The following is a 17554-nucleotide window of genomic DNA, read 5'->3' on the forward strand; positions in this document are numbered from 1 at the left end:
CTCAGTTTTCTGTGTTTATCATTTAACATCATTTTGAAGACAGGAGAAATTATGATGTGCCAGCATTTTCTAAGAATGTAGCTACTTTTAAATGGGGGACTTGCTTCTCCTCCAAAACTAAGTTATTCATGCACTATGTGCCACAAAATTGTAATACACAGACTTCACATAAGCTGTTTTTTAAACAGATACACATGTGTATGTGTATATATATATAGAGAGAGAGAGAGAGAGAGTTTTTAGATCCATAAACTATTTTTATTATGATATCTGTATCCTACATGAAAAAATGCCCTAGTTTGTTTTGAATCTACTTCTTAATCATAATATATTTCTAGCTTTTAGAATATAAAATGCACCATCCTGGAGCCTTTGAGCTCGTGTACAATAAATACTGCTTAGCAAGTTACATTGGTTTAATGTATAACTTTGTTTCACATTCACATCCTTGGTCTGACTTTTTCTTAGATTATTTCTGCTTTGTCCCTTTCTGTGCAAAAAAACTGTTGGGTTCCCAAAAGTAAGTTTCTGTTCTGCATATTCCAGGGTTCTGTTTTGAATTGCATTTGTTTTAGTAACTACTGTTGTTCAGGATTGGTCTTCTTCTAGACAAATTGAAGGATTGGGCCAAAAGAAATCTGATGAGGTTCAATAAGGATAAGTGCAGGGTCCTGCACTTAGGACGGAAGAACCCAATGCACCGCTACAGACTAGGGACCGAATGGCTAGGCAGCAGTTCTGCGGAAAAGGACCTAGGGGTGACAGTGGACGAGAAGCTGGATATGAGTCAGCAGTGTGCCCTTGTTGCCAAGAAGGCCAATGGCATTTTGGGATGTATAAGTAGGGGCATAGCGAGCAGATCGAGGGACGTGATCGTTCCCCTCTATTCGACATTGGTGAGGCCTCATCTGGAGTACTGTGTCCAGTTTTGGGCCCCACACTATAAGAAGGATGTGGATAAATTGGAGAGAGTCCAGCGAAGGGCAACAAAAATGATTAGGGGTCTAGAACACATGACTTATGAGGCGAGGCTGAGGGAGCTGGGATTGTTTAGCCTGCAGAAGAGAAGAATGAGGGGGGATTTGATAGCTGCTTTCAACTACCTGAAGGGGGGTTCCAAAGAGGATGGCTCTAGACTGTTCTCAATGGTAGCAGATGACAGAAAGAGGAGTAATGGTCTCAAGTTGCAGTGGGGGAGGTTTAGATTGGATATTAGGAAAAACTTTTTCACTAAGAGGGTGGTGAAACACTGGAATGCGTTACCTAGGGAGGTGGTAGAATCTCCTTCCTTAGAGGTTTTTAAGGTCAGGCTTGACAAAGCCCTGGCTGGGATGATTTAACTGGGAATTGTTCCTGCTTCGAGCAGGGGGTTGGACTAGATGACCTTCAGGCTTTCCTCTGTCTTCCTATTATGACCCAATTTTCCCTTTTCAAAACATCATATTTTCTTCAACATGCCTCCAACCGTTGACCAAAAGGCAGTGCTAGAAGATGTTTCCCACATAGTGATTAAGTAGCTATTTTTTTTACAGTGAGTTCAGTCTTATCTTATTGATTAGACCAGAGGAGTATGAATACTCTGCATCTGGTCATTCTGTGTACCAGCCAGGCAAGCACAGTAATTTGACCTCTTCTAAACGTGACTTCTTTACATTTTCCTTATTTTTTTAGATAAGTCTCTATTACTTCAGTGTCTGTATCAGTCTTCCCAAATGTGTTTTTTTTTTTTTTTAATTTTTTTGGTTGTGTATTTAAATGCAAAAAAAAAAAAAATGGAGTTGTTACTATGCATTGGTTAATATGTAATCTTCTTAGTTTCACCTAAAAATCAGTCAGTCAAATCTTAAAATCTGAATAAAAATAACAAATTTTCAAGACTAGTGTTTAGGCCAAATGCCTTACTTAATTTTCATGCAAAATTTAGCTAAAATTTTATAAAATTTAACATTTTTCCATATTTAACAAGTCTGAGCTGAAGTTCAGGTCTGGTAAGTCCACTTGGCACTTTTTGAGCTTGAATGGCACAAAGTGGATTTAAACTAGCCAGGAACGGTCAGTAGAAAGTTCTCCTTTATAGCAGGTTTCAGAGTAGCAGCCGTGTTAGTCTGTATCCACAAAAAGAAAAGGAGTACTTGTGGCACCTTCAAGTACTCCTCTCCTTTACAGCAGAACTCTCAGATATGATGGTATCAACAGAGCAGGCTCCTGCTTCCCTGATGTAAAGAGGGAAAGTGGTCATGTTGGGAATGGGGAGCGCTGCTGTACCTCATCTTCCACAGGTATAAGGTTTCTGTGGGACCTTACACCAATGCTGTAAATTAGAGCTACTGCTTAGTCAGGATTAGGGAATTTCAAATGACTCCCTAATGGGCACCCTCACTTCCTGCACAGGTGAGATGGAGAAGCTGAACCTCTATCATGTGTTTCAGAGTAACAGCCGTGTTAGTCTGTATTCGCAAAAAGAAAAGGAGTACTTGTGGCACCTTAGAGACTAACCAATTTATTTGAGCATGAGCTTTCGTGAGCTACAGCTCACTTCATCGGATGCATACCGTGGAAACTGCAGCAGACTTTATATATATTCTCATATTTCATATTCTCTGTGTATCTATAAAGTCTGCTGCAGTTTCCACGGTATGCATCCGATGAAGTGAGCTATAGCTCACGAAAGCTCATGCTCAAATAAATTGGTTAGTCTCTAAGGTGCCACAAGTACTCTATCATGTGATAAGACATTTTCAAAAAATTATGTAAATTTTAAATAAACTACATATTACAATCAGAATCAGCCTTTAAAATTTAATACAAAAAAGACATCCAACAGGATTTAAGGACTGCACACTTTTCAATATGAAAAGCTAACTAGGAGTTAAGGTAAATTGAAGCAAATCGGAACAAGCAAGGACTTAAATAGCTTGATCCTAGCTGAGGGCTCATAATATAGGCAGTGGATCTTATTATGCATGTCAAACAATATTTCTGTAGTTAAGTGTCTAACTTGTTAATGTTTGAGTGATTCGGTATCTTTCCACTTGGTTGCTGGTTGACATAACAGTGATTCTCACATCACAGTGGTGGTGAAAAAAATCACATTACTACTTGTTATGTCTGTGATGAATTGGGGCTATATCTGTACAACTGATGTGTTCCGTGTTAGATTATGTACACTGTGTGTCTGTCAGGCTGCAAACTTCATTTGAATATGCAGCCTTTTGCTATCTCCATGGTTTGTTTGCCTCCATGGTGGGTTGAGCATTACAAAGGCTGGTGGAATTACCTAGTCACTGGAAATCTATTCACTTTGAACAAGACTGGTTCCTTCCCAGAAGACCTGATTTAACCAGGGGGAGTCACATCAGCAGCAGTCATCTGACAGGGGTTCATGCTGATATTGGGGCGATGGCCAGAGTGTCCCCTGACATGGAGCTGAAGGCTTTAAAAGGGCAGAAGCTGATCTTCTCAGAGTCAATTGTACAGTCCAGGTGGGAGAGACCACCCTGCATGTAGAAATATCAAGGTACAGGGGGCCTGACTGCTTTCCTGAGCCCAGATGGCCTCTGACTGGACAATCCAAGGGCCTGGACCTCGAGCACAAAGAATGCCCTGGAGTGATGAGGAAACTGAGGCAGCCACATGTGTTTAGCATTTGTTGTTTTCTATGATCCATACTGTCCTGTGCTTTACATAAGTATAAAACAGCATAAAGCTGTTAGACATTACAAAGTGTTTGTGTATATATTTCACAAACTACTGCATTCTCTTGAGAGAATTAAACTACAAACCAAAAGTTTCACACCTTTTGAGGTGGAGTTTAGGAGAGAGATATATTTAAGTACTTGGAAGTTTGACGGTTCATAGCTGCACCCAGAGGGGCTAGGCAACTAGATTGCAGGTCCCAGCACTCAGAGGGAGTGTCAGATAGAAGTCTGTGCCCTGAGAATATGCCTAGGGATCTTAACATGGGGCAGTGGCTGGGCTTTGTTGGGGCTCCAGAAGCTTAACACATCCCAGAGGATTCAGAGCACATAGGCTTGGATCCCCCTCACAGCAGTCCTAGTAGAAGATCAGGAGGGACTCTGTCACAGATCCCAGAAAATGTCAAATTAAGGAACTAGAATGTGTGAATTAATAGAAATTATTGCAGTACACCATCTATGACTTTGCTAAGCCAAATTGTACATGGACCAGTTGCAAAAGGGAATAGACCCTCTTTGCAATAAGAAATGTGCCTGATTAGTTGATCCTTTGGTTTTGTCCTTTGGAAAACCAAAGTTTTGACAACCTCTAAAGATTGAAGTTTTGATTAGTGTCACTTTAGTTGGTCTTCATCTGGGATGTTAAAAGCAGCTACATTGCCAGGCGGTAATAGACACCATATATTTGAGAAACTATCTAGTATGGGACAGATCTGCAGTACTAAGAACTGGACATTTTGCACCGAAGTGTCAGTGAGCAGTGACTTTAGCCCCTTTATCCATGTACATTTGAGAACATAGTTACAATGCTTGAATATGTAAATAGTAGATGCCTACCTATTTGTGCATTAAAGGGCAGGCATATTATTGCTTGCAGACCTCTGGCTTCTTAAAACTTTTGTTTAAAATTGATCTCCTTATGCTATGTTGCCAAGAATCTGTACAGTGCTTGTGTAGGATACCTACCCTTTTGACATAATTTGAAGTGAAAACAGAAGTTCTTGAAAGAATTCTTAGATCTTCTGGAAGAGTTAAACCACTAGAGTTAGCAGCAGGGTTATGTCAGACAGATGGTTATGTTGTCACTTCTATCAATTAAGTTTAGAAGGCTCTTTAATCTGTTTTTACAAACTGGAAATAAAAGATAATGCAAGTGGTCTATAGCAAAGATTCCAAAGCGGCTGTGGTCTACAGATCACAAGTATTCCATGGAGAATGGCAGGTCACATGGTGCTGGCTGCTTCCTATTTCCAGCTGCTAAATTGCAATTAAGGGGGGGGGGGGGGAGATTCTAATTCTTTTACATAAGCAAATAGGTACATGATTGCAAATGTGAAGGAAGTCTGGGAGATAAATCATGTGGCTGTCTAGTTCACCTTTATGAATAAGGTTTGAGTACCCTGAACTATTGCAATTTTGGGGTATCTTTCCAGCTGTCTCCTGTAACATTTTTAATATTTGATTTAATATTATATTTCCATATTTGAAAACTAATTTACTGGACCAATTATCAGTCTGTTTATTTTGTGTAAATATTTTATGTTGCAGTGATTATGACGTTGCACTCTATATGATTTTATGAAAGTATGCTGATGAGCGTGAATATAATGTAATATTTTTCATGCAAAAGGTCTCTTGTAAGGTATCGTTACAAATCTTAATCTACTGAGTGTGGTCATCCTATTTGTATAAGTATCACTTTTGTATCTGAAACTAGAAATATGAAATATAACTCTGAGGGCCTATTGTAGTTATGCAAAGTGTGGGCCATTAATGGTGGTTTGGGATCTTGATGGTTCCCATCAACCAGGACAATTGACTGTGGATGGCTCTGTTTGCAGGCAGGCCTTCCTGTGTCAGGCTGGGAGGAATGGAGGCTTGGGATCTCACAGGACATGTGATCATGTCACCTGAACTGGAATCCATCTTTAACCTGGTGTTTTCCATTGAGAAGGAGGGGTGGGAGCCCAGAGGGACAAAGGATATATAAGTGAGTGGAACAGACTAAAGAGGAGCCATCATGAGGCATCCCCTAGCTCCCACTTGAGCTGGAACAAGAGCTGTACCGGGGAAAGGATTGTGCCCAGACTAGGAAGGTGTCTAGTCTGTGAAAGAAACTTACTGAAACATCTCTAAGGGAGAGATTTTATCTGTATTCAGTTTTATTACTGTACTAGACTTAGACTTGCATGTTTTATTTTATTTTGCTTGGTAATTCACTTTGTTCTGTCTGTTACTACTTGGAAGCACTTAAATCCTACTTTTTGTATTTAATAAAATCACTTAATACATACTCTGGGTTAATTAATAATACCGGGGGGGGGGGGGAAACAGCTGTGCATATCTCTCTGTCAGTGTTATAGAGGGCGAACAATTTATGAGTTTACCTTGTATAAGCTTTATACAGGGTGTAACGGATTTATTTAGAGTTTGGACTCCATTGGGAGTTAGACATCTGAGTGTCAAGGACAGGAACACTTCCCAAGTTGCTTTCAATTAAGCCTACAGCTGTTAAGGGATGTGGTTCAGACCTGGGTCTGGGTTTGCAGCAGGCTAGCAGGTCTGGCTCAAATCAGGCAGGGCACTGAAGTCCTAAGCTGACAGGGCAGGAAAGCAGGAGCAGAAGTAGTCTTGGCACATCAGTTGGCAACGCTTAGGGGGTTTCTGTGATCCAACCTGTCAGTGATATCAGGATATCATGGATCAGGGCTCATTTAGACACTGCACTGTACAAACAAGTGACACAAAGATTGTCCCTGCACCAGGTAGATAAACACAAAAATTAGGGTGGGATGGTGTGAGGACAAGGACCATATCTTGGACAATGCCACTCAAGGAGAAAGGGGGGAAGGCAGATGACCTGCCAAAAGAGACACCGAAAGATCAATAGGAGAGGGAAGGAAAAACCATGCAAGGATGAAGCCAAAAAAACCAACAGAGGGCATGATTTTTAAAGATGCAGGGTCTGGTTGAAAGAATCAAAAGCCACCAACAGGACAAGAAACATATGGATGGAGCAGAGTAGAGTTTTGGCCAAGAAGTGCATCCAAGAATTGAGTGAGAGCAGTTTCAGTGGCGATGAAAGATGGAACTCGAAAAGGGGAACTCAAAGCAGTGTCTTTAGATGGCATGTTTTGTTACTTTGGAAGTGAAGTAGGAAAGGGAGATGGTGTAGCAGAGGCATGCAGAGTCAAGACTGTGCTTTGCTTTTTTGTTTGTTTTTATGAGGAAGTCTGAGATGTGCTTGTATTTTGAGGTTAATGAACCTGAGGATAATGAAAGGTTGAAAGGGGGAGAAATTTTTGAAGCTGCTGACTTTGAGTACAAGTAGCACTCTGTGAGATCATTTCAGTGAGATTTTTTGGTATTTGACACCTTTGAAAATCTGACCAAAATTTGTTGCGATGATTGTGAACTTTGAATAGTCAAGTTACTCCTACTCAAATTATCAAATACTGTAGAATCAAAATCAATACCAAGTCCCTCTTGGATGCTTATTTTCAACCCCATTTCGTATAGAGAGCTCCCAGACTCTTCCCTAGCCTGGTAGCAAGCAAGAACAGATTCAAAGAGGTCATCTGATTGAGGAAACGTATGGGCTTATGATCGCTATGATTGCCAGTCTGTTTGGCTATAGCTCCTTAGTACAGGGAAGATAGTAATGAAAAGAACCAGAACCTGGCTAGAGAACCAAGCTATTTGACTAGCTCTTCTTGCCCTTACCAAAACAGGTGTAACTTCAAACTGTCCACTACGATGGACAGAACTAGAGTGATGGCCTGTACAAACAAACAAGTGTAAACTGTTCTTGGGGTCAGCATAGCAAAAATCAGAACAGCACAACTGGATAAGTAGACAAGAGGTGAACTCAGTGGAGTCTTTTTGTCCATAGCAAAACCGGGATCTTTTTGTAAGCAGACTGAAATGAGTTTATTCCTGACCCACTAGGAGACAGTGGCTCTGAATATACTATTTCAAAATTAGTCAGTAGGCCTATTTTACTCCTTCCGTTCCTGAAGAAAAGTAATGAGTAGTTCCAGTAGCACTCTTCTGTGCTCAGAGTTCATAGTTTCTGGACCTCGTGGAATTGTCCTTGCACACTTTTCTCTAACTAACATCAGCCAAACGTAAGTAAACTGTGTCAAAAGGTTTGGATGTTGAATACAAATAACGTAGTTGTGGGGAATAGTCCCCTGCAGTAACTGACAACCTTTCTACCTGTGAGGAATAAACTTGGAATATGTTTAATTTGGCTTACGTTTGGTTTATAGTCTAGAAAAGAAAAAAAATGTTGAACTCCAGGCAATATAAATCCTCAAACACTAGAAGTTTTGCCGGTTGATCTGCCATTAGTTCTGAGTGAAAACACCCTGAAGATTCATCAGCTATGTCTACAACAGAGGTAAACAGGGCTCATTGGATTTTTTTTTTTTTGCGTCATCCTTTTATCAAAGATTTGTAAGGTCATAAAAGACTTTTGTGATCATATAGTCTGACCTCCCACGTAACACAAGCTTTCAGTTTCCTGCCCTCCTTTCCCCCTAGTAATTCCTGCATCAAATGTAATAGCATGTAGTTGTATTAGAGGAGATCTCTTAGAGATCCAATCTTAATTTAAAGACTTCAAGTAATGGAGAATTCACCACATTCCTTGATGTGGATTACCCTCGCTGATTGAATGATTGATTATTCTCACTGATGAAATCTTATGCCATAATGCAAGTTTGAATTTGTGTAGTTTCAACTTCCAGCCATTCAATCTCATATATGTTTTTCTGCTAGATTAAAGAGCCCTCTACTATGAGAGATCTTCTCCCTGGGTAGGTACTTTTCAGGGAGGGCCATGAAGCTTTGTTAGCTTGGCCAGTGCCAGCCACTCCTTTTTAACTTAATGCACTGGTGATCTATCTGTCCCTTTTTTAAAGTCTTTATTTACCTACACAAATAAACAATGATTGGGTGTCTCTGTGAATTTTTCAGAGAGGAAAAATCCTGAGAAATTCCAAGACCGTTTAACTACTCATAATTTCCTAAACGCAAACTTAAAAACAAGGAATTGGATTGGCTCTGAACAATTTGGTGAAAATTCATGATCAAATGTCGTTTGGCACTAAATTTGTAACATCTCTGAAAGAGTAAAGAAACTAATGTGGAAATTATAAAGATATAAGATAAAGTGAACACATTAACAATATATTGTAAATGTGGAAAAATTGTAGCAGTGTAAAAGAAACTTGAGAATATTTGATAGGCAAATTAAAAGAATAAGCATCGGCGTCCATTATGCCATTTTAAGAACCACCTTTTTAAATTAAAACTTCAGTTTAAGTCTTGGTTATCCACTGAGCTCAAGAACAACAGATTTCTACTAGTGCTTTATGATCAAAATGCTATCTGCATTGAAAGAATTATTTATCTAAGCCAAAGGATACCTAGACTAGTATGCATGTCTTATTATAGTGAAGTAAAAAGTTATTTTAAAATCAAAGATTAAAATAAAATGAATACTGAGTTCATGGGTTTTCATTGGTCTTTCAACTTCTTTTCCTGTACGCCAGCCCAAGCAGTGGGTATAATTCCTTCTCACAGTTGTTGAACACAAAAATAAACAAAGGACTTGTAATATTTTCACCACATAGGGTTGTTTGAACACACTCAGTACTTCTGTTTCTAGCAGGTACAGCTAGTTCAGTTAAACATTTTGCTGTTTTTTCTCTTTAATGAATTTTTATTCAAAATTATTTTTCTTTTGCTCCTCAGGAGTGCTCTGTGGGCAGCACTCTGTTGGTCACAAAATTGTCCTCCAACTCCTGTACAGTTCCTTTCTGATCTAATAGATGGGAGCATTTGAACAGACAAGTAATTGCTGAAAGCTCTGTGACACTACACCCCATATTCCTCACAGTGATGATATGATATGATTATGGTATAATTATGATGCATTTTGTACAAGATAGGTCATGTGAGGTTTCATTGGAAGTTATGATTACCCTATTTGTATGCATGTATCATTTTTGTATCTAAAATTAGGAATATTGACAATGTAGCTGCATTTCAATCATGCTTACTCTGGGTGACACCCACAACTAGCCTTTCTGGTACAACAGTGAAGAAGACAAAGACAATGGACCCTGGAAGAACTTAACATTCCTGTGAATGTTCTAGACAGCATGTAAGTAATGGCTGCTATAACTCAGCAAGATATGCAAGGTCATGTGATCAGACCACATGTCTCTGGACTCCATCTTGGGATGTCAGTATTTTTCCACAAACCGGTCTGGGAATCAAGTTTTGAAACAGTGTTCCCACCATATGCTAAAGCTATATAAGGCAGGGAGAAATATCACTCCCCACACAAGAAGACTCCTGGAAACACTTGAGAACAAGGACTGAACTGAAGGAAGTGCTGGACCCAGGCTAAAGGGATTTCTAGCCTGTGTATGAAAGACCTGGGGATTCAAAGCTGGAAAGCAAGTGCAGTTTGTCCCTTAAGAATCTGCAGCCTGCTTGTATCATCAGTCAGGGTGAGAATTTGCTAATTCATATCCTATCTTTCTAGTATCTTAGACTTAGTTTGTGTGTTTTCACTAGGTAATCTGCTTTGATCTGTTTGCTATCACTTATAATCAATTAAAATCTATCTTTTGTAGCTAATAAACTTGTTTTTGCTTTATCTAAACCAGTGAGTTGGAGTGAAGTGCTTGGGAATCTTAGCTCAGAGAAGCTGTTGCATATTCCTCTCCAGATTCGGGGGTGGGGATTCTCTGAGCTTACACCATACAGTTCCTTGGTGCAGCGCAAGACAGTATAATTTTGGGTTTATGCTCCAGAGGGGCTGTGTTCCTGGGGAGCTTAGTTACCCTGGCTTTAGCCTTTCTACTGTTCGTTGGGTTGTGCAGTGGCTAGTCAGAGAGCCTGCATGTAACTGCAGCTTGGTGTGTCCCTACCTTTGTGTACGCTGGTGGAAGTGTAAGACCAGGAGCAGGTCTGCAGCTTGTCACAGCAGTACAGTCTAAGGAGTCCAGGCTGGTGGGTCAGTGGTACCCCAGTTCCCAGGGGGAACCCATCACAGACTCCTCCTAGTATCTTTCAGAGGGAACAGAACTGAGAAACTTCAGTAACTAATCTACATCTGCAGTGTCCACAGGTGTATCATCTGCACTTCATGGCCAGTTGATAATAAAAACTGGCTGATACACCTCAAAATTTGCCATGGGTGTATGATCTTCATCACCGTAAGATGATCGTCCACCAAAAAAACCATGGTCTTCTGTGTACTATACCACATTTGAAGACCCAGCTGTGTGGGATCAGAGATTGGAGGACCACAGACAATGCTGTAGTTGCCTTGCTAAACTATTTGAATCTTCCCCTGGTATGGCAGTTTCAAGACAGAGTGAAATTGAACTGTTGTCAGCATTGAAATGGTTTCTTGAGCAAGGGTCAGCTAGCCTTTTAAGCAGAGTTGATATCTTGCTCTTCTGCAGGGAGTCGTAAAAAATCTGTTCCAGTTATGGTTTTATCTCCCCACTGTCCTTCACCAGCCAAGAGAGACCTGGATCTGACTTTCATGTCATAGTCTGCACATCCCTAGCGCTCCAATAACCTCAGGAAGCAGCAATAGTTGAAACCCAGGCTGTGTACTGACACTGCCCACCTTCTTCCAGGTGTATCTTTCCTACCATGCAGACAAACAGATCAGTCTGATTCATGTGATCTTATTGTTAAAATAGCTTGAAAATTCCTTAACTTTCTGGATTTAAACAGCTCTGATTTAACCTTGGGGGTTCACCCTCCTGGACTGTTCTGCTGATTGATACTTTGGGAGGTGTTATAGTGAAGGTGAAGATATCCATATAAGTTCTTTTGTTTCAGTTATTCCTATTTGGAACAAGACTTCTCCCACCAATGCTCCACCCATATTTCCTTCTGCTTCATCTGAAAAAACAAAACAAAAAAACTATTGTGTAAGATGGAACCAGAGAAGGTTGTGTTCATGGGTAAAGGATGATATATCATTAAAAAATCCCAGTAATCCATTGCTTTTACTAGCCTGCCAATTTCCTTTGAACCCTCTGAAACCCAGTGGATTATAATTTATTTGTACCGCAGTAGTATCTAGGAGCCCCAGTGATAATCAGAACATCATTTGGCTAGGCACTGTACAGGCACATTATGAAAGGCAGTCCAGTAAGCCTGCAAGGTCAGACTATCAAAGAAGCTTGACAGAAGTGAGTGCTTCAACCAACAAAACAGAGGTGGATAATGGTCAGTCTGCCAGGGCATATACCCTTTCTCTCACCCCACCACCTCCAATGTCAGTCCCAAAAACAAGATCTAGAGTTCAGCCACCTGCTAGCATTGAGCCAAAAGCTACCTGAGAGACACACAGCTGTCATGATAGCCAAGAGATCTTAAGCTTATTAAGAAGGTTCATCATCTGCATTTATGCTGAAGTCACCCAGAACAATTGGTCTCTATTATTCCAGTGCCGCCACAGAGGAAATCTGTCAGCTCAAGCAAGAATGATGAGTTCATGTGGTCAAGTGGGATGATGCAAGAATTTTTGTACTTAAGAAGGCTGCATTATCATGAAAAAGTAAAAATAATAAAAGGGAATTTGTTTTGTAATTGATGGCAAACTGCTTTTTTGGCAAATCAAATTTAATATAGTTAAATATGAACTGCATTAATGCACATTACATAACATAGACCAATGGGAATACACAACTGAAGTAGAATTGCATTGAACTTGAAATAATAGTAACATAACCTCTTGGAATGTTATTGTTTTCCTGGACAAATGGAGTTGGATCCTACTAATTCCAATTATAACTTTGCATCAAATAGTTGTGGCTTGACCTGTGCTTAGTGATCTTAAACTCGTCCAAGCAGTAATAACTAGAACTTTGTCAGCATTATTAAAATAACTTTTTCAGTCACTTTAAATGTCAATTGGACTGTTTTCTCTAAAATGGGGAAATGAATTTAGTTGATGTTGCAAAATGCAGTAAAGTTGGTTTATTACTAAATTTTGGGAATAGATGACTTTATAACAGCCATTTGGACTCTATCCCTTCAGAGCACAGTACATCATTATAAGACATGCTTTTCAAATTTGTTCTTGAATGCTTGTATGCAAACTCATAGGTCTTAAACTGTATTTCGTATTGTAGCCTCCTAAACAAATGTACGTAGTTGTTGGCTTTTATTTTTGGCTTAGATAGTATTTAAAAAAAAAAATTCTGAACATACTGTCATTCTGTTCCTGAAAAAGTTGGATTTCAGAAAGTATTCATATCATATGGTTGGTTTTCAAAAATTGTATAATGTAGTGTTAAAAGAGATGGCAATAAATCATCAGCATGGCACCTCATAAACACAGATCTCATAAATTTCATTTGCATTATGAAGTACATCTAGCTTTCTGAATTATATAACCTCTGAAAGACAGTCAAAAACTACAGTAGCCTGGTCCACTCTTTTTTTTTTTTTTTTTTTTTTTTGTTCTTATATATTCTCTCACTTTAATGCATCATTTGTTTAAAGTAACCTGAATTAAACATGAAACACACTATGAGTTAGCAGAGAAAACTGCTCTTTCACTTGCTGTTCTGTTTTGCCAAGGGACCAACTGCTTTTTTAGGGCCCAATTCTGCTCCCAATGACTTAATGAAAATTAATGGCAAAACCATCACTGAATTAACTGGGAGCAGGATTGGCTTCATAGTTCTGCCCATACTTAATGTTATGGGTTTTACTAACTATGCTAAAAGATTAACCAAAATGTTTGGAAGTTACTAACCAGATCAACAATTGAGGTAGAAATGAATCAAAATGAGTTGTACCTAGTCATAAAGACAGAATTTGTATCTGAATGATCAGTTAAGAGGAGTGAGTTTGTTTAATATCCTGTTATTAAACGGTACAACTGTAGCTTACGCCATTGGGATAGAATTAAGATTGTTTTCCTCTGATGCCATCATTTAGGGATCAGAGTTCCTGAATACTTGCATCAGCTTTGTGGGGTTTTTTTTTCTGTTCGTGACAAACCAACTACTGTACGTTCATATAGAGCAGTACAGTCCTTGCCACTGGCAGTCTCTCTCTGACAGAGAGCCTGTAGGCTGACATAAAGTGCAGCCTGTTGTGAACTCCTAAGTGGGAGTCTGCCAAAAACTCAGCAGACAGAACTAATTGGGGAGAAAAAGGATTTTTGTGCCCTCATCTCTCCCTCTTCCATTTTTTTTACAAGATGGATATTGATAAAGTAACTTGTTTATGTAAGATTTGTCTGCCTCTATTTTCTCATTGAATGAATCATTTTTTAACTTCACGTCTTGCACTGCAGGTCACTGAGCACTTCCACATGGCGGCTGGCACAGGACCAAGCTCAAGACACGCAACTCATCACAGTTGATGAAAAATTGGTAAGGGTTTTCTACTGCACACTGCTATGATACTGCCTTCAGGGTTATTTCTGCACAATAGGCATTCAGTATGATGTTCCATGCTCTTGTAGGAAAGCCATATCAATGTAAACTACAAAGCAAAAATCTCTCATATGTTTTAAAGTGCTAATATTATTGAGCCATAAGGAAATCTGTATGTGAAAGAAATTCATGGTTACACATCTTAAACAATATAAAATTATGAAACTACCTTGGTATTATTATTTTGTGGTCAAGAAGCAGTAAGAACTCTAGTTTTGTAATGAAAGTGCTATTTTTGAAAGCCATACATTTGCCCTTTCAGTGAAATCACACAGAATTTGCCACTGCTTCCTAAAATGAACTTTACTGGGTTCTACAGTGATGAAGAAATAAAGTCTAAAGAACCACGCAAAGTTAGTGTTACTTTGTACCTATACTTGGCTTTTGAATATGCATGAGGGTTAGATTACAACTAGGAACAAATGCATAGCATTCTTCTCCTAATCAGTAGCAGATTAGAATTTTGGCAACCGTCTCTTCATAAATTTTGCAATGTGTGGTCCGTTACTTTAGATGCAACCTGATACTTATGCTTACAATATAAAATAGCATAAGTTTTGTAAGACTTCCAGGACTTCTGGTGGGAATGTGTCATAGCAAAAACTTGTTTTTCATTGGCTTTCTTACCACTTTTGAATCTTAATTTTTTTAAAAAATCCCATAATAGATGGTTCATATTTTACTTATCTTCAGGCATACAAAAAAGCATCTTAATTTCTTGGGAATAAAAAGAAATACTTGAATTTTTTTATCATCTAAATTGAAAATGTGTAATAGTAACTTCAGTATTGAGACATCTAAAGCTTTCAAACTGACTTGTTAAAATTAATTCAAATAGTTTAACATCTTTTTAAAACTTTTTATTTCCCATAGTTTCCATAATATAAATATGGGTCATGCTTTCCTTGTCTATGTCAACAGGTAACTGCTCAGATTCTTTGTAAATACAGTACAGTACCCTTAATCATTTTATCTGAATCTCATTTTCAAAAACAATAAACATAGTTCTAGTTCATAAACTTCTGTGTTAAGATTTTTTTCCTCTATTTTGGCAGATGTTATTCAGTTGGACAAATGTGTAACTTGTGGTGCAGCATGTGCCATTTTATGTATAGAAACTTTAAATACAATAGTTCAGTTTTCAGTATATGGATAAAAAGTCACTGGATGCTGCCTAAATACTCATGTTCAAGTTTTTCCTAGATTTAATAATTATTTTATGAATTGCATTTCATATAATTATTGTAGCACTGTTCCCTAATCTAAAGGTTTAACTGGAGTGGTAATTTGTGTTATAGTTACATGTATCCTGGCTACAAAAGGGTCAACTTCAATTTGTACATTTTTGTGGATTTTTTGATATTCTGTACAATACTTTAAAATTTGATAATGCAATCCCTGATTAATTCTGTAAGTACAATATTAATCTGGCAGCCCTTTAAATAGTAAATAAGATGGTTAAATGTTCATTTTGTCCAGTTCTTCCCAGTACTGTGGTAATATATAATATATATAAAAATATTATTTATTTGCAATTTATTTGTGGATCTTACTGGAATTTTTTTCTTTTGTGCTCATACAGGGCTTGAGAATAATTTTTGTAATACTCTGAATCTTTTCAACTATTGTGTCTGTAGACTTGAGTACAGTCAATAATTAGATTTGTTTGTAATGGAGTCAGTGTAGAAACCATTTCAGAAAAACACACCTGAATAAAAATAACAGGCCTTTAACAGTTCATGTTTATAAATGAGGAGAGCTTTCAAGTGAATGTCTGATGTAGATTAGTTTGCTATGTAAATAACTTGATTTTGGTTGTTGATATAAATTCATTTTTATTAAATTGTACATTAACTCAGTTATAAATTTGGATTAAATCCCTTATTTAGCAGCAAATCACTTTTCAGAGACTTTAATAAATTTTCTGTTCATTTTTTCAAAAACTGGTGTTACGCATAATGAAACCACACTGTATCTATGCATAATTATATAGTTAAATTACATTCCAGAAATTGATACTTTTTCCTCCCCTGGAAAAGTGTCATATTTGCTGCATGTGTAGACATCTTCTTATCAGAGCTCATTAAACCATACTGTGCAATATGAATTGAACCCTTCCCCACCCCCACCCCACCTCTAATTTTATCATAATGATTGTCCCAGACTCACAGGACTCATGCTCTCTCTCGGCTCTGTACGGTCCCTGGGAGGAACCCCCTTCAGTGTGACAGCCCTTCTCGGGGGTTCGCGCTCTCTCTCCAGGGGTTAAGCCCTGTGCTTCAGTGCCTCCTGGAACCATACCTCACTGAACCTTCAGCACACCAGTCTCTTGCCGTGGGACCCCTCAGGAAGTCCACTCACTTGGACTTGGACCCCCAAGACCTCCACACCCAGAGGGAATAAAGCAACCCCAATTTCTAGGCTGCAGTGATTCTCAGCCAGCGTAAAACAAGCGTTTACTGAACACAGCACAGGAAGTTCTCAGGGCCCTCGGTCCTAGCAACCCTCAACACAGTTCAGATAGGTCTTCCCTCCATCCTGGTAGGCGCTGGTTGCTCTCTCTCCCCAGTCCAGAAGCCCCCTCCTTCTAACTGACCATCCTATATTACCTCCCCCAACAGTCCCTCCTGTGTCCTTTTGTCTTTGGTCCCAGATAAACAGGCCACCTGGGCCTTCTCTCTTCTATCCTTTGTTCCCCCACTGGCTGGAACCATCTGGTCAGGTCACGGGGCCCTCTCTCCTCAGCCCATTGTCCTCCCACTGACCTGAACCAGCTGACTTCCAAGCTGGGGTGGGCCTCCTAGTGACCAGTCACTAGAATACCCAATCTCCAGGCTGTTGTCCAGGGTCCCAACTGCTAGGCGAGGTCATCGCTGGTTCTCTGCAACAGCAAACCCCCTCTCCCACCACCTTGTTAAACAAGCAGTACATAGAGAAACTGAGTCCCACGCGCTCTGCATGCAAACCATTAAAAAAATAAGAACCGCGTTGTCACAACCACATTCCCTACATCTGACACATCTTTCTCAGTAGATCAGTTGCATATATGACAATGTCTAGTAGGAAAAAGGTAATTATAGGGGTCAGGACCCAAAAGGAGGGTGGTGGGGTGTTACAAAGTTAATGTAGGGTGTCTCAGTATTGCCACCCTTACTTCTGCGCTGCTGCTGGTGGCTGTGCTCCCTTCATAGCTGGGCAGCCAGAGAGCAACGACTGGTGGCTGGGAGCCCAGCTCTGAAGGTAGTCCTGCTACCAGCAGCAGTGCAGAGTAAGGATGGCAGGATGGAAATACCATACCATTACTTCTGCGCTGCTGCTGGCCGGGTGCTGCCTTCAGAGCTGGGCATTTAGCCAGCAGCTGCCACT

At 39.4% G+C, this 17554-nt stretch overlaps 1 protein-coding gene across 1 annotated transcript in view; it reads left to right on the forward strand.

Moving 5' to 3' along the window:
* The window catches only part of NDUFS4 (NADH:ubiquinone oxidoreductase subunit S4), a 61109-nt gene that overhangs the window by 17592 nt on the left and 25963 nt on the right, over nucleotides 1-17554 (forward strand). Inside the window, exon 2 of the mRNA XM_048850857.2 lies at nucleotides 14047-14125. Within this exon, the coding sequence (XP_048706814.1) occupies nucleotides 14047-14125 (79 nt within the window). The remainder of the gene's footprint in view (nucleotides 1-14046; nucleotides 14126-17554) is intronic.

Source organism: Caretta caretta, chromosome 5, assembly GCF_965140235.1.
Source record: "Caretta caretta isolate rCarCar2 chromosome 5, rCarCar1.hap1, whole genome shotgun sequence".
In the NCBI taxonomy this organism is placed as follows: Eukaryota; Metazoa; Chordata; order Testudines; family Cheloniidae; genus Caretta; species Caretta caretta.